Source organism: Stomoxys calcitrans, chromosome 4 (genome assembly GCF_963082655.1).
Source record: "Stomoxys calcitrans chromosome 4, idStoCalc2.1, whole genome shotgun sequence".
Classification (NCBI taxonomy): domain Eukaryota; kingdom Metazoa; phylum Arthropoda; class Insecta; order Diptera; family Muscidae; genus Stomoxys; species Stomoxys calcitrans.
Genome location: NC_081555.1, coordinates 31054840 through 31080821, shown reverse-complemented (window position 1 = coordinate 31080821; position 25982 = coordinate 31054840). Strand labels below are relative to the sequence as shown.

General features: G+C 39.3%; 2 protein-coding genes across 5 annotated transcripts in view; one reads left to right on the top strand and one right to left on the bottom strand.

Annotated features, from left to right (window-relative positions):
• LOC106083910 (G-protein coupled receptor moody) overlaps window positions 1-10830 on the bottom strand; it is a 57424-nt gene extending 46594 nt beyond the window's left edge. The window contains exon 1 of one of the 3 annotated variants that reach the window (XM_059366874.1): window positions 10713-10830. Coding sequence is in view for 1 of the 3 variants with exons in the window: in XM_059366867.1 (XP_059222850.1) it covers window positions 2473-2531 (59 nt within the window). In the remaining 2 variants the exon portion in view is untranslated. Of the gene's footprint in view, window positions 1-2472; window positions 2558-9943; window positions 10084-10712 lie in introns of those variants that run through there. The other 2 variants (XM_059366873.1, XM_059366867.1) reach the window with 2 other exon arrangements.
• LOC106083909 (G-protein coupled receptor moody) overlaps window positions 1-23049 on the top strand; it is a 39142-nt gene extending 16093 nt beyond the window's left edge. Inside the window, exons 1-6 of one of the 2 annotated variants that reach the window (XM_059366866.1) lie at window positions 10756-11008; window positions 12476-12553; window positions 17069-17209; window positions 17960-18130; window positions 20784-21577; window positions 21645-23049. In XM_059366866.1, the coding sequence (XP_059222849.1) occupies window positions 12477-12553; window positions 17069-17209; window positions 17960-18130; window positions 20784-21577; window positions 21645-22429 (1968 nt within the window). In that variant the 5' untranslated portion in view covers window positions 10756-11008; window position 12476 and the 3' untranslated portion in view covers window positions 22430-23049. Of the gene's footprint in view, window positions 1-10755; window positions 11009-12475; window positions 12554-17068; window positions 17210-17959; window positions 18131-20783; window positions 21578-21644 lie in introns of those variants that run through there. The other variant, XM_013247216.2, reaches the window with a different exon arrangement.
• Window positions 23050-25982: the final 2933 nt, after the last annotated feature.

The window sequence follows — 25982 nt, the reverse complement described above, 5'->3', positions numbered from 1 at the left end:
GATTTCAGACATGGTGTCAAAGAGAAAGATGCTCAGTATGCTTTGACATTTCATCATGAATAGACTTACTAACGAGCAACGCTTGCAAATCATTGAATTTTATTACCAAAATCAGTGTTCGGTTCGAAATGTGTTCATTCACCGTTCAGCGATGAGGCTCATTTCTGGTTGAATGGCTACGTAAATAAGCAAAATTGCCGCATTTGGAGTGAAGAGCAACCAGAAGCCGTTCAAGAACTGCCCATGCATCCCGAAAAATGCACTGTTTGGTGTGGTTTGTACGCTGGTGGAATCATTGGACCGTATTTTTTCAAAGATGCTGTTGGACGCAACGTTACGGTGAATGAACACATTTCGAACCGAACACTGATTTTGGTAATAAAATTCAATGATTTGCAAGCGTTGCTCGTTAGTAAGTTCATGATGAAATGTCAAAGCATACTGAGCATCTTTCTCTTTGACACCATGTCTGAAATCCCACGTGATCTGTCAAATACTAATGCATGAAAATCCTAACCTCAAAAAAATCACCCTTTAGATCGATTCCGATCATACTGAACATGGATGCGGAAAGTCATAGTAGAGGTTTTTATGTTAAATTTCAGTCCAATCAGGTGAAAATTGAGGCCCCTAGGACCTCAAGAAGTAAAATCTGGGGATCGGTTTGTTTGGGAGCTACATCAGTTTATTGACCGATTCGGATCATACTCGGTACTGATAATAAAAGTCACAACAGAAGATCTTATATCGAATTACAGCTAAATCAGATGAAAACTGAGGCTTCTTGGGGCTCAAGACGTCAAATCCGAACGTGACAGAGAAGTCCTTGTGCCAAATAAGGTGAAAATTGATGCCTCTAGGAGATCAAGAAGTCGAAGCTGGGGATCGGTTTGTTTGGGGCCTACATCAGATTATTGACCGATTCAGATCATACTCGACACTGATAATGGTAGTCAGAAAAGAAGACCTTATGTTGATTTCAGCCAAATCAGATGAAAACTGAGGCTTCTAGGCACTCAAGAAGTCAAATCCGAACGTGACAGAAGTCGTTTTGCCAAATTTCAGCCAAACAAGGTGAACATTTATGCCTCTAGGAGATCAAGAAGTCAAATCTGGGGATCGGTTTGTTTTGGGGCTACATCAGTTTATTGACCGATTTAGATCATACTCGGCACTGATAATGGAAGTCAGAAAAGAAGATCTTATGTTGATTTCAGCCATATCAGATGAAAACTGAGGCTTCTTGGGGCTCAAGATGTCAAATCCGAACGTGACAGAAGTCCTTGTGCCAAATTTCAGCCAAATAAGGTGAAAATTGATGCCTCTAGGAGATCAAGAAGTCAAATCTGTGGATCGGTTTGTTTGGGGACTACATCAGTTTATTGACCGATTCGGATCATACTCGGCACTGATAATAGAAGTCACAACAGAAGGTCTTATGTCGAATTACAGCTAAATCAGATGAAAACTGAGGCTTCTAGGGGCTCAAGAAGTCAAAATTGGAAATGAGTTTATATGTGGTAGCTATACCAGTTTATAGATCGATTCAGACCATACTCGGCACTGATGTTGCAAGTCAGAACACAAGTTATTATGTCAAATTTTAGCCGATTCGGATGAAAATTGAGGTGTCTAGAGGCTCAAGTAGTCAAAACTGAGTATGGGTTTATATGGAGGCTATATCCAAATCTGAACCGATTTGGCGCATTTGCAATCCTCAACAACCTACATCAATAAGAAGAATCTGTCCAAAATTTCAAGCAGATATTGTATCTTTATACGTTCGAACGCAATCGTGATTTCGACACACGGACATGCATAAGGGAACATCTGGACTAATCAATCGGCCGCCTAGATCGTGAGATTTAACGACTTTAAAAAATTTTTTGTGAGGCTATGTTAAAGCTCATGTCTATACAGTAAAGCCTGCTTCAGTTGACGCATTGGAAGACAGCATTGAAGCATTTTTTCGTGAGCTACCGGCCGAAATAATGGAAATGTTGTACCATAAGGAATAGTTACTCCATTTCCACATATTTTATTCAAGTTCTTCAGTGTCTAAAAGTTCTGCCAAAGAAGGCATTTTCATACATTAATTAAATGCAGGCTGTCTGTGTTTCAGCACAGGACAGAGAAGTTGTTTGGTTGGGGTAAATGGAAAAACTTTATAATTTATTTTGTTGAACCACTCCTTATGTGTTGCTTGTATGGAGAAGACCCTTCTCAATTGTGGTAAATGCTTAGCGAGTGAGTGTGAAATACATGTTTTCCATTCCCAGAAATAGAAAATTTAAGTTGCACAGAAAAAAAAACTGAAAGAGTAATCAATTAATGGTTGATTGATCTTTGAACTCCCATACAATGAATATTTTTTTAATCAAACAAACATGTATACTACATGCAGATATATACATACATATGAACATAAACATATACATACAAGTACATACTTCGATGTTTATTCATTCTTACGTTTTAAGGATGTATGTAGAATGTAAGATTTTATGCACATCATTTGTAGTCGGCAGCATTAGTTCAATGGGTTGATGATGATGTGAAGTGATGGTGTTTTGTTTACTTAGCAAAAACACGATGTATTAGGCCATATCGTAAGAAAATGTTCTATAAGTCATCCAAAAGAAAAAAGAAAGTTTCAGTTAATAAACGTTATAAAAAAAGAAAGAAATCTAAAATCCAAAATTCTGGGAAATCTCAAAATGAAATATTATGCCCTATTTTCCTACAAGGGGATGGAAGCTGGAGTTTACAGACTCACTTAGAGAACTAAAATATCAGGTTTTGTTAGAAGTCATGACGAAAAAGGTCATGCTAAATATCAGCCAAATCGGATAAGAATTGCGCCCTCTAGTGGCTCAAGAAGTCAAGATCCAAAATCGGTTTATATGGCAGCTATATCAGGTTATGGACCGATTTAAACCATACGTAGCACAGTTTTTGGAAGTCATAAAAAAACACGACATCCAAAATTTCAGTCAAATCGGGTAAGAATTGCGCCCTCTAGAGGCTCAAGCAGTCAAGTCCCCAGATCGGTTTATACGGCAGCTATATCAAAACATGGACCGATTTCAACCATACTGAGAACAATTGTTGAGAATTATAACAGAACATGTTATGCAAAATTTCAGCCAAATCGGATAAGAATTGCGCCCTCTAGTGACTTAAGAAGTCAAGACTCAAGATCGGTTTATATGGCAGCTATATCAAAACATGGACCGATATGGCCCATTTACAATCCCAACCGATCTACACTAATAAGAAGAATTTGTGCAAAATTGAAGAATTTGTGCAAGCGGCTAGTTTTACTCCTTCGAAAGTAAGCGTGCTTTCGACAGATAGACGGACGGACAGATATGGCTAGATCGACTGGAAATGTCATGGACATCAAGAATATATACGAGTAAACTTTATGGAGTCTCAGACGAATATTTCGAAGTTACAAACTGAATGACGAAATTATTGGGTTGCCCAAAAAGTAATTGCGGATTTTTCATATAGTCGGCGTTGAAAAAATTTTTCACAGCTTGTGACTCTGTAATTGCATTCTTTCTTCTGTCAGTTATCAGCTGTTACTTTTAGCTTGCTTTAGAAAAAAGTGTAAAAAAAGTATATTTGATTAAAGTTCATTCTAAGTTTTATTAAAAATGCATTTACTTTCTTTTAAAAAATCCGCAATTACTTTTTGGGCAACCCAATAGTATACGCCCATCCTATGGTGGAGGTTATTAAAACTAAATTTCAGCTGCACGAACTTGCACCAATCGTCTATTTGGGATTATTTTGTAAAAACCGTTTTTTCAGCACCTTTTTAGAAAGAGGGTTAAATACTACATAAAATTAGAATTCTAGTATAACAAAGCATATTACAAAAATGTTCGCCGGAAAATTCTACTATGGTCCCCTGAATACCCCAAAACTTAACATAAACACCGGAAATTAGTAAAACTAAAAAACAATTCAGGGCAAAGTCGTAAGTCAAAGTAAACGCCTTCTATAGGCTTAAAAACTCAAATTAAGAGATCGGTTCATATGGGAGCTTTTTCAGCTTATAGATCGATTTGCTCCATTCTTGTGGTAGTTGTTGAGACACTTAACATTGGTCATCATGGAAAATTTCAGACAAATCGGGAAATAATTGCAACCTCTGAAGGTTCAAGAAGTTCAATTGGGAGATCAGTTTATAAACCGATTTAGACCGTGCTACACTTTTTTCTATATTACACTTAAATATACCTCTGTGTAAAATTTTAGAGTTCTATGCTAACTCTAACGAACACGCTTTGAGGCAACACCGTGCGACCCCACACTGGCAATCCCAGCACGCTACCAACTCGACTAACAGAAGGTTTACTGGCAATCATTGAGAGTTTAAACCGCGTGTCATGCATTGCATATATACTGCCATATGGTGTTGTAGTTTGGTGTACGGCCCTCAAAAGATCCATATACTACTCAAAGTATGCTGGATATGAGCATGACAGATGCTCTAGAAATGACAAAGAATTTGGTAAAATTCTCACAATGATGAAGGCTTGGTTTTTTCTTACCCATGTCCAAAAAAAGGCAACCGCTATTTAAACACATAGAAGAAAATACATATATAGAGATCTGTATAACAGTTTTCGTATAATTGTGCTAACTTTTATACTATTACTCAGACACCTATCTTTAGGTTAGGTTAAATGGGTTGCCCACCAAAGATGAGTTCACTCGAAGACCTCGTAGTAGAGGTTATACACGAATAAAAGAAAAAGACAGGAGGAATGGAGAAACCCGAACGGGGGGTGAAGAAACACCCGTCCCTACGCAAGCACGGATTTGCCTACGCCGGAGCTTGTGGTACCCCCCGTCGGAACCATCCTGTTCCCTCAACAAACCTCAGGAGAGATACCAGAGGAACGTTTGCAAGTTTATCCAGATCACAGAAGAAGCGGCTCCCGAGAAAGGAGAGCCTGCGTCTCTGCAGACCCGGACAGGCACACAGCAAGGGCTCAATAGTCTCCTCCTCATCCTCATCGAGGCAACTCCTACAAAAAGAAGAGCCTCCGTCTCTGTAGACGCGGACAGAAACACAGCAAGTCCTCCCTCGTCCTCCACCGGTCGATGACCGGCCATAGCACCTTCGCAGTCCGGCAATCATCTACCGAGTCCCATCACGCCACCGACACTGCCCTGGCCATGCCATCTACTGTGTTCAGTAGCTCGACAAATGGCACGTAGGCAAGACCGATGACTGGACCCCTCCTGCCGCACTCTCATTTCCTGGAATCCCCTCATGCCCAGGAACCCATGCCAACGTCACATCGTGGGCCCTGAGCCTGTCCAGGGATTCCAAGCAGTCCGCCTCGCATCTCGACCTGACCATCCTCAACCCCAAGGCCTTGAGCGCCGCCATACTGTCCACATAAATTCTGAGTTTCGAGCGCGGTAAGCCCCTTACCAGAATTTCTCTTGCGGCCATTGCAATGGCACAGACCTCTGCCTGAAAGATCGTACACATCGTCTCAGAGACATACTGACATTTAGTGTATCAGAGTAGGCCCATAATCCAGTCCCTGACTCCATCTTGGAGCCATTTGTGTAGATCGAGGTCTCATCTTCCTCAAGTACACCATCCGCCCTCCATTCGTCGTTCTCAGGAGAACGAATCACTTCAGCCGGCACTTGTGCCAGGTAGTCGGAGATCCTCCTCAGTCTACCCTCCGTATTCATAACGCCCAGAATGGAACTGTGGCCGCAATGATCCTCCTTCAGCATGCCGAGCTCTCTCAGCCTAAGCGCGACCCTGGCGGCGCAGTTCCAAATATAGGCCCCAATGGACTGCATATCCAGCATCGCCTCCAGGCCTGCCTGTGGTGCGTTTCTCAGTGCCCCTGTGGTCCCGACGCATGCCAATCTCTGGACCTACTCGAACTCCCTCGCAAGCGTCCTCTTCCCTACGGCATCCCACTATACCAGTGCTCCATAGGCCAGTACTGGTCTCACGATGGCCGTATACATCCAATAAATGATCCTGGGAGTCACCCTCCACTTCCTAACGAACATTCTTCTGCTTCTTTCCTCGGTGTTCCTCTTCTAGGACAGTTTCGAATCGAGGACTATGCCTAGGCACTTCGCCTCCTTCGACAGCCGCAATGTGACCCCGTCCAAGGACTCCGGTATCTTATATCTACGCGAAAAGAGCACCAGATACGTCTTTCCTGGGTTGGTCCCCAACCCATTTCTGATAGTCCATCGCGACAACCTCCTCAGTGACCCTTCCATGATCTCGCTGATCGTCGACAGAAACTTGCCTCGGACCAGCAGCACGACATCGTCCGCATAAGCGATAATTCTCGTCCCCACCGATATCCATCAAGATTTCATTAATCATGAGGTTTCACAGAATAGGTGAGAACACGCGCCTTCAGACCACACAATCTCCAAGGTTCGCATTAATAATCCTGCTATAAAGCATATTATTTGTCCGTTGGGAGATTAAAGGGTGAATCCCCGTGCGACCCCGTGCGGCGACAATCGCACACATGTCTACGTTATTGAAAGCCCCCTCAATATCCAAGAAGGCCGCCAAAGTGTAATTCTTATGTCGGAGAGACATCTCGACCACCGGTACCACCTCGTGAAGGGCCGTCTCCACCGACCTGCCTTTGAGGTATGCGTCAGTCCCCCTCTCACCTTCAGGTCAATCAGTCACCTATCTTTAATTATATCAAACATTTTCTACAGTATACAATTTTCCGTATAATTGTGATAACTGTTATAATGTGAGTTAAAATCTCTTATAACTAAATTTCCCATGAACATTCCACCAAGGAACAGGGAATACTTCTCTCATATCAATGAGTGTAGTCTGCTTAAAGTTTAAGCTCAATGATAAAGGGCCTCCTTTTTAATGCCAAATCTACTCTAACATCCTTCAAACATTTTCTGCCACAATTGTTTTTAACCCAAATTTCGATGCGACCTAATGTTGTCTTCCTACTTGGCATGTAGTATTGAATTAAACAATGCCTTAGCCGTGTACAGACTTTGCAATATATACCCAGGAACAAACATCAGCGTACATTGTTATTCACATTTTTTTACCATGTGTGTGAACCTCCTATGCCCATATATCCATCCATATCCGAGGGTAGTGTTGTTAATGCTTGCGCGAACTAAACTTTGACGGAAATATGGCAATAAATCCGACATTTACATCCCATTCAGTTAGCTTAACGACTGAAGTGAGTTTGTTGTAAGATTGCTTGCCATATTGGCCATGGAACTAGCAACTCAAACTGCAGATGTACAAAAAAATTTTTTCAATTTCCTTTTTTGTTAAGGTAAAAAGAAAAAAATGATTTATACGAATTCCATTTGACATTGAAAGCCAAATTCTTATTTGCTTGGCAATCAACAATACCTTATGTGAATTACACAGTTGAATGATAACTCCCTCAATAAGGGTTTGTAAACACATAATTCATTGGTAATCAGAAATTAAACTACATATAAGTACATACACTATAGACTTGGCTAGGGAACTAACTAAGCTTTAGTTGAACACTTTGAACCAGACAAAAAAGGTAGGACCCCAGGCGGATCGGAAAGAAACTCTCAACGATGAGTGTACAAATAATCGCATGTTCAATTATTACCACTGCAGAAATTATATATTATACAAGTATTTGTATATGCCAATATAACAATTTTCATATAATTGTGTTAACTGTTATACAATAAATCTTACTATTGAAACTAGCATTGCCTAAGTGACTAATCAACCATTTATCAACACTGTAGAGATATATAACAGTATAACATTTTTTTATAATTGGCTTAACTGTTATACATGCTTCAATGACCATAAAACCATAATGTGGTTTGAATATCTTAACGTTGTTTTAAAATTTGTTGGAAAAGTGCATTGGAATCTAGATATTTAATACCATTAGACCCAAACTCTAAAAATGTTCATATAATTGTGCAAACTGTTGTACATGGTTCAATAAATTTTTTATATTCCATATATTCTCTAAAGAATAACCTATTCAATTATTAATATGGCCTAAATTAAATTAAAATTGTATTACGTATAACACTTTTCATATAATTGTGCTAACTGTTATACAATAAGTCTTACTCTTGAAACATACCTTGCCTTAGTGAGGTTAAATGATTAAATGAGTAGCCAGTCATTACTCAATCACTCTCACTCTGCTAATATTCTTATAATTGTGTTAACTGTTATACATAATTCATTGAACATAAAACGATTTGAAAATCTAAACTTCAAATTTTTTGTTTTTTTTTTTTTTTGAAAAGTTCATAGTACTGCTTTTTTTCATCAGCAGTATGCATCGATAACGCATCAGACCCAAATCCTAACAAGAAAATCGCATAAAACAGCATAACACTTATGCCGCAACTGTTATACGTGGTTCAATGATCATAAAATTATAATGTGCACTAAAAATCTATACTTTTTTTTAAAATTGTATAAGAAATTCAGTGAACACCAGTTTCTGAAAGCCATAATACAATTTTTGTATAATTCAGAAAACTGTTATACATGTTTTTAAATGGTCATAAAATCAAAATTTGGTTTTTAGATCATAACTTGTTAACAAAAATTGGAGAAAAGCATTGAACTGCTGTTTACACAATGCGGTAATGCCATATTTAACAATATGCTGACAAACTCGTATACATATATAGTATGCGTTAACTGTTATACATTGCTTAATGTGCACAGAACATAATTTGGTTTGTAAATTTTAACTTTTTTTAGAAAAAATGGTTGATAGTTTCATTGATCTGTTGTTTTTCAATAGTGGTATATATTGATGAAGCATCAGACCCAAATTCTTACAAGAAAATCGCATAAAACTGCATAACACTTTTACCGTAACTGTTATACGTGGTTCAATGATCACTAAAATTATAATGTTCTTTGAACATCTAAACTTTGTTTTAAAAATTGTATGAAAAGTTCAGTGAATACCAGTTTCTAAGTGTCATAATGCCATTTTTGTATAATTCAGTAAACTGTTATACATGTTTTTAAATGGTCATAAAATCAAAATTTGGTTTTTAGATCATAACTTGTTAACAAAAATTGGAGAAAACCATTGAACTGCTGTTTACACAATGCGGTAATATCATTATTTAACAATATGCTGACATACTCGTATACATATATAGTATGCGTTAACTGTTATACATTGCTTAATGTGTACAAAACAAAATTTGATTTGTAAATTGAAAATTTTTAAAAAAAAAATGGTTGATAATTTTATTGATCTGTTGTTTTTCATTAGTGGTATATATTGATGAAGCATCAGACCCAAATTCTAACAAGAAAATCGAAATAACTGCATAACACTTTTGCCGTAACTGTTATACGTGGTTATACATTGCTTAATGTGAAAAAAATGGTTGGTAATTTTATAGATCTGTTGTTTTTCATTAATGGAATATATCGATGAAGCATCAGAATGAAATTCTAAGGAAAAACATTGTCATGCATAACAGTATAACACTTTTTTTAAATGTGTTAACTGTTACACATGTTTTATTGACCTGCAATATTTTAGATCTCATCTATGCTTCAACGAATCTCATCATTTTTGCATATACAACAGAACATGTACGTATAACAGTTTTGTACATTGTATAACAGTTTTGGTAACTGTTATACAATGACTCTTTTTATTGAAATTTATCTTGGCGGTCTTGAGATGAGTGGCGCAGGCCATACGTTGCCTCTCATATGTGTTTTGCCACCTAAATTTGTATGATTTTCTTTGGTAATTGTTTTTTAAGATTGACATCACTCTTTTTTATTTTTTTTTTTAACAGTTGGCCATTAATTTTTCTAAACAACAAAGCGTCATCACACTTAGCTCTTATTGGGCTTGATATGATGCGGAAGACAGCCTACATCAGTTACAGCATTGCGGCGGCACCCAACTTCCGTTCCATAAAAGCTTCACCCATTTTTCGAATGTCATGAACAACGGCTGGCAACAAGTTATTTAACCATGCTCATCATGCGGTCTTCGTAGAAATAGGCGATACAACTCTTTTTTAGACAAACGACTGATTAACTAACTAACTGACTGACTGACTGACTATGAGGGGACTATGTCCAGACTAGATGTTTGTAGCTGATGATGGCTAGTTAGTTAGTTTGGTTTGTAAGAAATTTGAAAAAAAAAATTTAAGAAAAAACACAAAAGATAAACAAAACGCAAACAGAACGCGTACGAATGAGGCGCAATGAAACTGACCCTCTTAAATTATTTAATTGACACTAATTTAAAAATAAGAGTAACGTAACCCGAATGTTAGCACCAATTTAACCCAATCCGTCTGTCTGATAGATGGATGGACGTATGGGATGGGTGAATGATGCGAGCCCATGTGAGAGTCAGCCACCAGCCAGCACCATATGTACTTAAATTAGGAGTGCATATGTGAAGTATATACGGACTTTGAACAATAATTGTTACAAACAGCCATTATTATTTTTTATTCATTCATTCTTTCATTGATGCATTCATTCATTTTTGGATTCGCCCATCTATGAATTCATCAATTTCGTTTGTTTTTTTTTTTTTTGTTTTTCTTCTTTAATGAACAGCTCTTTTTCGATATTGTTTCAGTGTCTACTACTTCTTGGCTGGCTGCCTTCATTCATTTACACTTACTTTCGATTTCTCCTCAGAATTCATTCTTTTTGATTTCTACACTTTTGTGCTTTGAATAGTTGGCAGACTCGCTTTAAAACGCTCGGTCGTTATCCGGAAGATAGTCGTTCGTCGATGACAGATGCTGCTTAGACGTAGTAGTTGAACACAAAAAACAAGATACAAGCAAATCAAAATCAAGACCAAGTCCAAGACCACCGCCTATTAAAACCAAAGAAAGAATTAAACTACAACTAAAGAAAATAATTTAAAAAAAAGTGCAATAAAAAATCAAAATAGACCAATAAAAAATAGCGGTAATTGTTGGACTAAGGAAATTAAAAAAAAAAAATTCCTTTTATTTTTATGCTAAAATCAATTCCCACGAAGAATATCAGTGAAATTTTTTTTTGTTTTTTTCCTTAAATTGGAAAAAAATAAAACCTTGTGCCTGTTTTTTTTTTGTCAAATGAGACATTGATTTTAAACACTGAAACCCGAGCCCATAACATTTGTGTTCATAATATTTCTCTGTTGTTATTATTGTTGTGGATAAACTAAACAAGCATCCTATTTCCGTTTCCGTTTGTTTTGGAGTGCGTGATAGTATTGTTTACCCTAATATTCGGCTTATTTGGAATGGCTAAAAGCAACCAACAACAATAATAATTTCTTCGAAAGTACTTGACACAGTTGTTGGAAGTCATAACATAACACTATGGGCAAAATTTCAACCAACTCGGACAAAAATTGCTGCTTCCAGGGGCTTAAGAAGTCAAATCGGGAGATCGATTTATATAAGAACTATATCAGGTTCTTGATCGATTTGGACCGTACTTGGCACAATTGTTGGAAGTCACAACAATATACTATGTGCAAAAAATCAGACAAATCGCACAAAAATTTCGGCTTTCAGGGGCTCACGAAATCAAATCGGGAGATCGGTTTATTTGAGAGCTATAACATGTTCTTGACCGATTTGGACCGTACTTGGCACACTTGTTGGAAGTCATAACAAATTACTATTTATATGGGAGCTATATACAGATCTGAACCGATATGGTCCATATGCAATCCGCAACGACCTACATCAATATTAAGTATCTGTGCAAAATTTCAAGCTGCTAGCTTACGCGTTCGTTCGCTATTGTGATTGCGACAGACGGACGGACGGACATGGCTAGTTCGACTCAGAATGTGGAGACGATCCCGAATATATATACTTTATGGGGCCCTAGATCAATATTTCGAGGTGTTACCAACGGAATGACTATCTTAGTATACCCCCATCCTTGGTGCGGTTTATGGGCTGTTGGCATCATTGAACCGTACTTCTTCAAAGATGATGCGAATCGTAACGTAACTACTGTGAATGGTGAGCGCTAGCGTGAGATGATATCACAACTTTTTTTTGCCCAAAATGCAAGATCTTGACTTACGTCAAAGCTCATGTCCATACAGACAAACCCGCTTAAATTGACGCATTGGAAGACAACATTGAAACATTTATTCATGAGAAACCGGCCGAAATGTTGGAAAGAGTATGCCCAAGCGGAATGGACTAAGCAGATGGACCACTTGAGGCGCAGTCACGTTTAACATTTGCATGAGAGTTATATGGACCGTGCTAACGATTCAAATAAAGATTTCATGCATTTTTCTGAATTTTGTGTGTGCTTTTTTGGAAAAACTTTCCTATAGCTCTTAAATAATCACCCTTTTCTTGTTAATTTATTTAACCATCATATTAATGTTATGGTATTTTTCTTTTCTTTTCCTTTTAGCATGAGCACTGACGCCACATATGACAGCATTGCTGCTACCACAGATGAAAATATGACGGCATCAACAGTAGAACAACTGTAAGTCTACCATAAGCCTATAACATATTGCTCATCTCTTCTAAAAAAAGTCTTAAAGAACAGTAAACATAACAAGGGCCCCCTTGCAACGGGCCCTTTGCATTATACTTTGTTATACTAATTTCGTCATTCTGTTTGTAAAATGCAAATTTGCCCATGAACATTCCATTAAGAAACTGAGGTAAACTTCTTACAAATCAATGAGTGCCGTCCGATTAAATGATAAGCTCAATGATAGCCGATTTATAGCCGAGCACGAACGCCGTGCCGCAGAGCGGCACCTCTTTGGGGAGAAGTTTTTACATGGCAAAGTACCTCATAAATGTCGCCAGCATTAGGAGGGGATAACCACCGCTGAATATTTTTCTGATGTACCTGCCAGGATTCGAAACCAGGCGTTCAGCGTCATAGGCGGACATGCTAACCACTAAGGTGGCCTCCAGAAGGTCCACTCTTTCATGGTTATTCTCGGTAAAAGTCATATCGTCCTTAGGTGGAACTCCTAATTCCCTTAGATGCCTCACTAGTGCCTTACAATTGCCAACAGAGTTTTGCTCAGGAATTCCTGGTTTCTGACAGTCTGTCTACTTCAGAAACTGGTGTTTCCTTCAGAAACTTCACCGTCGCTTGGTTTTCCTCCGTGAAAGTCTCATCGTTCATCGTTCTCATCGTGTCTTTTCTTGGGAAGTTAGGTGTTGCGGGTCCAGAAAGTACATTTTGCGTAAAGTAGTTGCCACACTAGTTCCTATACAATTCTATACAGAATAATCAAGAGATCGTCGATCTCATTTTGGTTTCCTGGGAAATGTGTCTTCATCGGATGTCGTTATTCTCCTGTTTTTCCTTGTTGAAATTCTCACCGTCTGGAGTTTCTGTGTTTCCATCAGAAACTCCATTGTCATTTGGTTGTCCTCAATAAAAGCTTTATCGTCCTTTCTTAGGGGGAAAAACAAGATCTAGAATCCTTACACGGTACTTTGCCTACCCTAGAATCCTCATTAGTACCTTTTCAATACCCAATTCCTAATAGAATTTCTCTTAGGAAATGCTCTTCGCCTATTCTTCTTGAAATCGTTCAAAACTTCACGATACTTGCCTCAGCTAGAATCATCAATTGTGCTCTTGGCTACTTTTCTTCTTAAAGTTGTTCAAAGCTCAACGATATTCGCCCCAGTTTTTCTCCAGATTTTGGGGCATTTGGGGAAGATGATGAGACATTGGAGCATTTCCTATGTCATTGCCCGGCATTTGAGAGTTACCCTACACTGGCATTTAGGTGGCGACACTATACCGGACATAAACCAACTTAGGGGCGTGGTATGGAAAACCCAATTGTTTTTCATACCACGCCCCTTTTGTAAGTGCCACGGAATTTCTGGCTTAGATTTTCTTTTTTCGAGTTTACTTTTTAGTATTTAGAGCGTACATCAAGCCAATTACTGGCTAAGGTGTAAGTCCATGGTGGCATGGGTCGGATTAATATCCGCAACCTTTTTTTTCTACTCCCTACTCTTTTCTGAGTATCTTTAGTACCTGTGTCCTTCCTTCAAGCTGTCCAAGGCTCAACGATATTCGTCGCAGCTTTCTGCTGTCTTCTCCCTCTTTGCATTATTGACGAATTTGTTACACACGTGGCACTAGTCTCTTGTGATTCCACTCCCTTGAGACTCTACTCCCTTGTTACAATACTTTCTTATGTTCCTAATCTCTTGTGATCCCACTCTCTTATGTTCATACTCTCTTATGTTCCTACTCTCTTATTTTCCTACTCTCTTATGTTCTTACCCTCTTATGTTCCTACTCTCTTATGTTGCTACTCTTTTGTGATTCTATTTAATTGTGATCTTACTCTCTTATGTTCCTAATCTCTTGTATTGTTAATCTAAGTACCAACTTCTCTCTGGTGACGCTAATCTTTCCTGAGTATCTTTAGTTCCCGTGATCTTCATTCAAGCTGTCCGAGGCTCCACGATATTCGTCGCAGCTTTCAGCCTTCTTCTCCCTTTTTGCATAATGGAAAAATTTGTTACACTTGTGATCCTAATCTCCTCTTGTAATAGACAACCCTTGGGACTCTACTCCCTTGTTCGACTACTCTCTTACGTTCCTACTTTTTTATGCTACTACTCTCTTTCGTTCCTAATCTCTTGGGATCCCACTCTCTTGTGATCCTACTCTTCTGTGATTCTATTTACTTGTGATCTGACTCTCTTATGTTCCTACTATTCTGTGATTCTTTTTACTTGTGATCTTACTCTCTTATGTTCCTACTCACTTGTTTTCCTAATCTCGTTTGGTACTACTCTCTTGTTACACTACTCTTTACTGAGCATCTGTAGTTCCGGTGTTCATCATTAAAGCTGTCCACGGCTGCACAATATTCGTCGCAGCTTTTGGCAGTATTCTCCCTCTTTTCCTTATTTAAAAAATTATTACACCTTTGATCCCACTCTCTTGTAACCCTAGTTACACTACTCTCTTATGTTCGTACTCTCTACTCCCTTGTTGCACTACACTTTTATGTTCCTGCTCTCTAATTTTCGTAATCCCTTGTGATTCCACACTCTTGTGATTCTATTTACTTGTGATCCTACTCTCTTATGTTTCTAATCTCTTGTTATCCCACTCTCTTCTGGCCTACCTTCTTACGTTCCTACTCTCTTGTGTTCCTAATCTCGTTTGGTACTTCTCTCTTGTTACACTACTCTTTCCTGAGTATCTGTAGTTCCGGTGTTCATCATTAAAGCTTTCCACGGCTCCACGATATTCGTCGCAGCTTTCACGTGTGATCCCACTTTTTTGTGTTCCCACTCTCTTATGTTCCTACTCTCTACTTCCTTCTTACACTACTCCGTTATGTTCCTGCTCTCTACGCCCTTGTTACACTACTCTCTTATGTTCGTAATCCCATGGGATCCCACTTTCTTATAACCCTACTTTCTTGTGATCCTACTCTCTTATGTTACTACTCTCTTGTGTTCCTAACTTCTTTTGGTACTACTTTCTTGAGACCCTTCTCTTTCCTGAGTATTTTTATTTCCCTTGTCCATCTTTAAAGCTGTCTATGGTTTCACAATATTCGTATTGAAAAATTTGTTATACGTGTGGTCCTTATCTTTTGTGATCCCACTCTCTTGGGACCCTACTCCCTTGTTACACTACTCTCTTCACTCTTCACTACTCCTTCACTCTTATCCTCCTTCTCTCTTATATTACTATTTTCTTATGTTCCTAATCTCTTGTGCTCCCACTCTCTTGTGATTCCATTTATTTCTGATCGTATCTACTAATGTTCCTAATCTCTTATTACCCTACTCCGTTGTGTCCTACTCCCTTTCTTGAGTATCTTTAGCTCCGGTGCCCATTTTGACTTTCTTCAGGCGTTCCATATAAAGATCCACTGAGGACTTCCGTGCCATTGGCATTTGCTAGTTGGTATTTCTCTATTTTGCTTTATAATGTTCACTTCTTCATTTGGTGCTCAACTGAGAAAATAACTTCAGTTCACACACGAGGCCACCGTAGCGCAGAGGTTAGCATGTCCGCCTATGACACTGAACGCTTGGGTTCGAATCCTGGCGAGACCATCAGAAAAACATTTTCAGCGGTGGTTTTCCCCTCCTAATGCTGGCAACATTTGTGAGGTACTATGCCATGTAAAACTACTCTCCAAAGAGGAGTCGCACTGCGGCACGCCGTTCGGACTCGGCTATAAAACGGAGGCCCCTTATCATTTTGCTTAAACTTGAATCGGACTGCACACATTGAAAATTGAGAAGTTTGCCCCTATTCCTTAGTGGAATATTCATGGACAAAATTTGCAATTTCACGACTTTTACTGAGACACTATTTGGTGCCAGCTGGTTGGTTAACGAAATGTTTGCCCCCTGTTCCTTAATGAAATGTTAGTGGGCAAATTTGCATATGGTTATGTTAAGATTAATTAAATTATTCACACGGTACCCTGTTCGTATTTTAAAAATATTCTCCCCTTTCCAACAAATTTGGACATTTTCGAATTCCTTTGCAAGTACCATTCCTATTTTCGTATCACAGAACATGTGACTTTTTTGACCCAATACTTGCGATACTATCCAACATACGATTGTGCGTAAACGACGGGATGTGCCATCATCTGCAGAGACAATGACAATGTCTATATTGGGATTATTTTAATGTTGACTGAAAGAAGGAGAGGGAACACATGAATGAAGTTCTTTGATAGATGAACAATTAATGGCTTCTTTTAGGAACATGTGGATAAGCCTGACTGTGTTGCAATACGAAAGCAAGCAATGGGCGTTTTTTTGGCAGGCATAAAATTTCCTTTTGATGTGCTAGCTTATCTCTTATCATCATTGTTGAAGCGGAAAATAAGGGACTAAGATTTGATGACTTTGAGGAACTTTCAACTCTTTTCCTCTTTCCATTTATCTTCATCTCAATGCTATTGCATGAATGTTAAAATAGTGTGACCAATTACAGATTTTATTAATTTTTTCGTTTTTTTTTTAGATTTTCACCATCCATGCTAACGTTTGCGGCCGTCATGACCCTGCTTATAATGGTTGTTGGCATATTTGGTAACTTCTTAACAGTGGCAGCTTTAATCAAATGTCCCAAAGTGCGAAATGTGGCAGCAGCATTTATTATGAGGTAAGTGTTTTAATATTTTAAAGTTGGTTTTTATATTTCGATACTATCATAGGATGTGGGTATTTCGGTTTCCAAAATCTTGAATTATTGTTTCTAAAGCAATGAATCATAAAATATTCTGTATTTAATTGATCAGTTTGTAACTCAAAGTTAATGTCCGTCCGTTTGTCTCCCATAAAAACCCATCTACATATTTGACTTCTTGAAACCCTAGGGTACGCAATAATTCTCCGATTTGTCTGTAAGTTAGCACAAGAACCTCCTACCTACATGCCAAGTATGTAATCTGTTATAGCTCCCATATAAACTAATCTTCCGATTTTACTTCTTAAGCCAATAGAGAGTGCAATTCCTATCCGATTTGGCTTAAATTTTACACGATGACTTCTGATATGAATTCCAAGATCAAAATAGGTCTCAGGTCTCTAACCTGATAAAGCTCACAAATAGACTCGATTTGTCTGGATTTGACTTCTTGAACAACTGCAGAAAACAAATTCTTATCCATATATATTTAAAAAAAAAATCCATGGGATTAAGTGTTTGACCTCCATAATCCCCTTTTAGTTTCTGCCTATAAAGAGAAGTTCTCTTTTGAGAACCCTTACAAAGAACTTTACAAAATGCGATCCATGCTGTAGGGTATATAAGATTCGATCCAACCGAACTAATTAAGAATTTTTTTTCTTTGTTTTTACTTAAAAATTTTTAATTTCTTAAATTTCATTATTTTTGTTTCTTTTTTTTCAGTTTGTGTATTGCCGACTTATTATTTTGTGCTCTGGTGTTGCCATTTAGTGCTTTCCGCTTCATTGAAGGCACTTGGAAGCCGCGAGATGTTCTTTGCAAGATGATACCATTTATACAGTATGGCAACATTGGTGTTTCATTACTATGTATTGCTATGATCACCATTAACAGGTGAGTTAAGAGATACTCAACATATTACCGTTAGCTAGCAAAAGTATAGGGGCGTATACACGGAGAAATGGGTAAAATATTTACAAAGTGTAAGACAATAAATGAAGGGCATTTCAAAGTAGTCCTAGATTGGATGAAAGGGAGAGAGAAAGTAAGGGGGAGAGTAAGAGAGAGAGAGAGAGAGAGACAGACAGAGAGTGTGTGATTTTTGTAGCTTCTGTTGTTCATATGAGACGATTAATATTAAAGTTATTAGCATAGGTAAATGCGAATTATCTAAGAACATGCCGCAAGCAGAATTCTGCTCTCAATGGCATGCAGTTTGCGTCATTTGGATTTTCTAAATATGCATTATTTCTTTTCCCTTGAAGGAAACTATGGCGTAATGCATGAATGTAGGGTTTCGGCAGTCTTAATTTCCAATATTTTTTCTTTCTTTAGTTTCTTTTCTCTCTGCTGGAAATCTGTTTTTTCTAATTTTTCCGGCAGAACTGCTTGCTTTGAAAAAAAATAAAATAATTACCGACAGCTTGACATTTGCTGTAAAATTTTGAGAGCATAAAAACTAATCCGTTATTTGCATCCTCCTTGGTTATAAACACCAGCAGTGATGCCAACAAAAAGTATAACAAAAATTGTAAAAAAGGTAAAGAAGAATAAAATTTTGTGTGAAAAAGCATAAACTTCGTTTTTTGAAATTTTTGCAAATACATAGTTGTATAATTTTTATGAAAAATAATAGCTATTGTAGCTTAGCTTGGAAGGCTGAATTGCAGTTTTCCTAAAGAAAATCTTATTCAGCCAGACTGAATTGCAGTTTTCCTAAAGAAAATCTTATTCACCCAGACTGAATTGCAGTTTTCCTAAAGAAAACCTTATTCAGCCAGACTGAATTGCAGTTTTCCTAAAGAAAACCTTATTCAGCCAGACTGAATTGCAGTTTTCCTAAAGAAAACCTTATTCAGCCAGACTGAATTGCAGTTTTCCTAAAGAAAACCTTATTCAGCCAGACTGAATTGCAGTTTTCCTAAAGAAACCCTTATTCAGCCAGACTGAATTGCAGTTTTCCTAAAGAAAACCTTATTCAGCCAGACTGAATTGCAGTTTTCCTAAAGAAAACCTTATTCAGCCAGACTGAATTGCAGTTTTCCTAAAGAAAACCTTATTCAGCCAGGCTGAATTGCAGTTTTCCTAAAGAAAACCTTATTCAGCCAGGCTGAATTGCAGTTTTCCTAAAGAAAACCTTATTCAGCCAGGCTGAATTGCAGTTTTCCTAAAGAAAACCTTATTCAGCCAGGCTGAATTGCAGTTTTCCTAAAGAAAACCTTATTCAGCCAGGCTGAATTGCAGTTTTCCTAAAGAAAACCTTATTCAGCCAGGCTGAATTGCAGTTTTCCTAAAGAAAACCTTATTCAGCCAGGCTGAATTGCAGTTTTCCTAAAGAAAACCTTATTCAGCCAGGCTGAATTGCAGTTTTCCTAAAGAAAACCTTATTCAGCCAGGCTGAATTGCAGTTTTCCTAAAGAAAACCTTATTCAGCCAGGCTGAATTGCAGTTTTCCTAAAGAAAACCTTATTCAGCCAGGCTGAATTGCAGTTTTCCTAAAGAAAACCTTATTCAGCCAGGCTGAATTGCAGTTTTCCTAAAGAAAACCTTATTCAGCCAGGCTGAATTGCAGTTTTCCTAAAGAAAACCTTATTCAGCCAGGCTGAATTGCAGTTTTCCTAAAGAAAACCTTATTCAGCCAGGCTGAATTGCAGTTTTCCTAAAGAAAACCTTATTCAGCCAGGCTGAATTGCAGTTTTCCTAAATATAACCCTATTCAGCCAGGCTGAATTGCAGTTTTCCTAAAGATAACCTTATTCAGCCAGGCTGAATTACAGTTCCCAAAGAAAACCTTATTCAGCCAGGCTGAATTGCAGTTTTCTTAAAGAAAACCTTATTCAGCCAAGCTGAATTGCAATTTTCGTAAAGAAAACCTTATTCAGCCAGGCTGAATTGCAGTTTTCCTAAAGAAAACCTTATTCAGCCAGGCTGAATTGCAGTTTTCCTAAAGAAAACCTTATTCAGCCAGGCTGAATTGCAGTTTTCCTAAAGAAAACCTTATTCAGCCAGGCTGAATTGCAGTTTTCCTAAAGAAAACCTTATTCAGCCAGGCTGAATTGCAGTTTTCCTAAATATAACCCTATTCAGCCAGGCTGAATTGCAGTTTTCCTAAAGATAACCTTATTCAGCCAGGCTGAATTACAGTTTTCCCAAAGAAAACCTTATTCAGCCAGGCTGAATTGCAGTTTTCTTAAAGAAAACCTTATTCAGCCAAGCTGAATTGCAATTTTCGTAAAGAAAACCTTATTCAGCCAGGCTGAATTGCAGTTTTCCTAAAGAAAACCTTGTTCAGCCAGGCTGATTTGCAGTATATATCGCCCCTCCAGTTACATCATTTAAAAGTGAATTTAGATATGAATTTCTAAGAATTTCTAGACATGAACTTTTCCATTGTTAAACTCGTTTTAGCAACGATAAGATAAAAACAGTTGACATGAATTTCATAATAACTAAAATGTATCCATGACGACGTTAACCTTTATGTTTAAATCACCATTTCATTCCAAATGTTAATAAAATTACCAAATTCTATCTCCTTTTATTTCAGATATGTTATGATAGCCCATCACAATTCGTACGGGAAAATCTACAAACGCCATTGGATTGCTGCTATGATTGTATTCTGTTGGGTTTTCTCATATGGCATGCAGCTGCCAACCCTGGTTGGGGCCTGGGGTACTTTTGCATACGATGAAAAATTAGGCACTTGCTCCATTCGGGAAGATGACCATGGCCATAGTAGTAAAACCACACTCTTCGTTACGGCCTTTGTAATACCCTGTATAATTATTATCGCCTGCTATACGAAAATCTTTTGGGTGGTACACAAATCGGAGCAAAGGCTAAAACGTCATGCAAACAAGCAGAATTCAATACCAAATAATCTGAGGCCTCCACCCTCGGCGGCAGCCAGCAATATGGATGCGGCAAATCTTCAGAGTAGGGTGTCATCGAGCAGCAGTTTTTCCACGGATGTCAAGCAAGAATCGATTCAAAAGCAATCCACCTCACGCATTAAGGACCAAAGAGAGGTGCGGGCCAAGCGCAATGAGTGGCGCATCACCAAAATGGTGTTGGCCATATTCTTGAGTTTTGTTGTCTGCTATCTGCCCATAACAATTGCCAAAGTCGCTGACCAGGAGGTGGAGCATCCCAATTTACACATACTCAGCTATATAATGCTGTACTTGTCGGCTTGCATCAATCCCATCATATATGTGATCATGAACAAGCAGTACCGCAAGGCGTACCGAACGGTTATCATGTGTGAGCCCTCGCGTCTACTGCCTTTTGGCAAGCACGGCACGGGCGCCAATGGCGGCGGTGGCAGTAGTGCTGCAGGTATGTGATAGTATTCCCCCACCCCAGGTAATGGAGCAAACATCTAAGTCACTCTCATTTGTTTTAGAGAAATGGAAAGATACCGGATTGAGCCACAACCACAGTCGCACTATTGTCTCGCAAATGTCGGCAGTGGAACAGCCAAATACCAGTTGCAGCAGTTCCGCCCAAGTCTCAGCTATGGAATTGACAGCAGCGCAAACAAGTACGCCGTCAGCGGCGGCGAGCGACAGTGCAGCAAACACGAAGGAATCAATCCCAGTGGCAATGGCAGCAGCGGCGGCAATACCTTCATCTATCAAGAAAGACGAGACATCAGCAGCAACAAAGCCAGAGGCAGCGAAGAGCTATCAATCTTTGCCAGACCAGAGCACAGAGAATCTAAATCTAAACCCCAATACCGGCTGCAGTCATCCCAGCAACAACAACAACAACAACAATCTCAAACAGCGCAATGGCAACAACCCGACAACGACGACGCGCCCCTTAAAAGAGATCAATCGCATAGCCCTGGTGGGCGGAGATATCATTTTGGAAGAGGAGGAAGAGGACGAGGAGGTGACACAGGCAGTGGCAGCACCGAAGACGGAGACTGCTGTGCCCTACCCTATGGAAGCAGTGGCCACAGTACCCGCCGTGCCACCTCCTCCGCCACCCCACATAACCACAGCAGTACCACCGGCAGCCCCCACTACACCGGCAGCACGACCCGTGCCAGTGTACGTGAACGCGAGTGTATTGCACCAGAAGAAAAACCCATCCTATGGTCAAAACATAAACGTCACTCCAGATAGTAAAAACTCCTCAAAACAACTTCTTACCAAAACAGCAATCCCAAAAGACTCCATCTAATGCTTTAACTAAACAATTAAGTCAATCTCCAACTAGGGAATAAGCAGAAGGCCCCAATGGCACGTACTAAAGACAAAGCTCACCCTATCCACACATTCCAATCACACAAACACACACACACACACTCCAAAAATTTATATAAATATTTTACTATGTAGTAGAGCCATAGGCAAACATTTGTATTTTATTTAATCTCTAAGCTAATCTTCTAAGTAATCGCCCACAAAGGCAAGCACATGCACTATCACTTGCTCTAGCTTAAGTTTCCAATATTCCCCATTTTCCCTACGACATTCCTCCTTGGCGGGGTGCTTTTGTTTCACCCCACAAGGGCTGAACCCAGACATTTACAGCAATCAGAAGTTTTTCTAAAAGAAAAACACCCAAAAAAAACATACATTCCAACAAAAGTGCTAAAGAATGAAACGAAAGTATTTTTTTTTTATATTTATTTGTTATCTGTAATTATTATTATTTTATTATTATTATTATTGCTATTAATATTGTTAGTGATATTAAACGAAAGAACCATCGAATCGTGCCTAACTAAAAATCTAATCGATCATTCAGTGCAGAAGGGTCACCACCAAAACTGATAAGCCTGCCTGCAAGCAATTATGACAACATTCATGCGATCCTAACTTGTAAAGAAATTATCAACAACAACAACAATCAGTTGTGACGCTTTTAGACTGAATGAAGAAAGTGGTTTTATCTTTTCTTTAATTCCATTCCAAACTTCAACACAAGGTGAGTATCGCAACCAGTGTTGCCACTCAAGAAAATTATTTCCTACCAAAAATTTAAGAAAAATCCTAACAAACTAGAACTGGCAAAATATCGATGGTACTATCGATATTTAATTTTTTTTGCTAAATATGGATTGTTATTTTTTTTTTATCGATATTTTGACAAAGTTTCGTCATTTGCAAAATTTAAAAAAAAGTAAAAGCGTACTAAGTTCGGCCGGCGAGAATCTTGTAAACCCACCACCATTGATTCTGCTAAAAATGTATACAAAATAAATTTAGTTGAAGGGCATAATTTTATTCTACAAACCAAACCTCTGTCACACCAGCAAAAATTAAAGCTTCTGGGAACCGAACAAGGATGATCGAGAAACCGGTTTACATGGTAGCAATATCAGGTTAGAGACTGAATTGGGACCGTTGTTGGAAGTCGTAACAGTGCACCACATGCAAAATTTCAGCCAAATGGGACACAAATTGCGGCATGTAAGGACTCAAAAAGTCAAATCGGGAGATCGGTTTATATAGGAGCTATATCAGGTTATAGACCGATTCGGACCGTACTTAACACAGTTGTTGAAAGTTTTAAGAGAACACCACATGCAAAATTTCAAATTGGATAAAAAATGCGCCCTCCAGAGGCTCAAGAAGTCACGATCCCAGATCGGTTTATATGGCAGCTATATCAAGTTATGTACAGATTTGAACCATACTTAGCACATTTGTTGGAAGTCATAACAAAACAGATTTCAGCCAAATTGGATAAGAACAGCGCCCTCCAGAGGCTCAAGAAGTCATGATCCCAGATCGGTTTATATCAGGATATAGACCGATTAGAACCATATTTAGCACAGTTGTTGGAAGTCATTTCAGCCAAATCGGATAAGAATTACGCACTCGACCTCGAAAAAGAAAATCTAAGTCAGGAATTCCGCCCTACTTACAAAATCCCTAATTGTTTCTCCATACCACGCCTCTAAGTTGGTTCATGTCTAGTATTGTGTCCCCAACTAAGTACCGGCGCAAAAACCGGGCAATGACATCAGAAATGCTCCAACGTCTCATTATCTTCCCCACATGCCCTACGTAGTGTAGAATCCGTGCGTGATAGCATGTGCTATCACTTGCCGCACGGATTCTGCAAATGTGAGCTCGTAGTCCTATGTGACCCGTTATGATACCAAAAGCTATCATGACCTCCTTCTTACGTCCTTTTAGTGATAACTCCGTCCTCTCACGATCCAGATCACCCCATATGATTTTCGCCGTCCTACATAACGTTTCGCTGTTTGTCAGCCACGCCCTTAACTCGGACTGCGTCGACCAGAAAGGTTTCTGGTTAACCAAGTTTATTGACAGCAGTCCTCTGGCTTTCACCCCCAAATCGTTTGCCCTTTCATTCCCCCTTACTCCGTTAAAGCTCGGCAACCAAACGATGCGGATTGTGCCATCCTCAGAGAAGGCGTTAATCCTTCTTACACTGCAAGACTGTTCGTGACCTTATGGTCCTGGTTGTTATTGCCTTATGGCCATTTTACTGTCCACTCTGCAGGACCGTATTACGGTCAGGCAGTCTAAAACAGATCTCAGTCCTTGGGTTCTCAATATAGACCCCCAGGCCCACTCTGTCCTCTAGCTTTAATCCATCTGTGTATCATGTTTTTCCAGATGGCAATACCAGAGTTCCGTCAATCCAAGACTGTGCCTCTGGCAGGCCTCGTACTCGACCTAAAGTGTCGTCTCAGGTATCTGATGGGAAACCTCTTCCCTTCCTTCCAAGTTTCATATCGTCGCCTCGATTATACCGCGATGGTATGAGCTGCTCCCATCCTCAATCCATTCTCACATCGCTCTAAGTCTCATAGCCGCAGTGGCTGCCTCACACTTAATCTGTATGTCAATGGGTCGGATATCTAGAATAGTCTCCAGTGCCCTAGTGGGCGTGGTCCTCATCGCTCCGCCTATGGCAAGACAACATGTTCTCTGAACCTGTTGTATGGTCCTTATTTTGCACTTTTCTCCATTCCACCAAACTACTGAGGCGTAAGTAAGTATCGGTCTTATCAAGCTACTGTAGAGCCAGTGGACTTTCCTCGGATTCAGGCCCCATTTCGAGTCTGCGGCCCGTCTACGTAGTGCCCTACATCTGTGAGCCTTCTCACTACGCTCCTAACACTTCCAATAAAATTTCCTATCCAAGATCACTCACTAAGTATTTGGCCTTGTCAGATATCGAAATCGTTTTGTTGAGGAAACGTAGTGCGTCAAATTCCTCGTGAGCAGGCATATTTCAGTCTTCTCTAGGTTAACGATGAGACCCCTGGGTTTAGCCCCTGTTATATGCGATATGCAAGACACTTTCGGCCCTTCTGCATAGCTGGTTCGGATCCTTACCCCTAAGAAGTATTATAACATCGTCTGCCTAGCAGTTTTCATCCGTAATAGGTCTGGTGGTCACCCATAGAAGTGGCGATAAAATGTCTCCCTGTGGCGTGCCCTGTGCCACTTTCTTCTTTAGGCCAGTACCGGGTGGACAGAGTCCTTAGACTCTGGATAAATCAGGACCCACTATTTAACCACCTGTTCCTTAGCACATGGTTTATCTAGTCTCTAAAGATTCGGTCCACCCGGTACTGGTCTTAGGATTGGATCGGTGTGTCAGTACGCGCATTATTAAAAGCCATCTCGATGTCAATGCATACCGCCAATGTGTACATCTTGGCATCGAAGAATTCCCCTATTGTATGCCCAACCTCGTGCAGGGCAGTCTCCACAGACCTTCCCTTGGCACAGACATGCTGTTG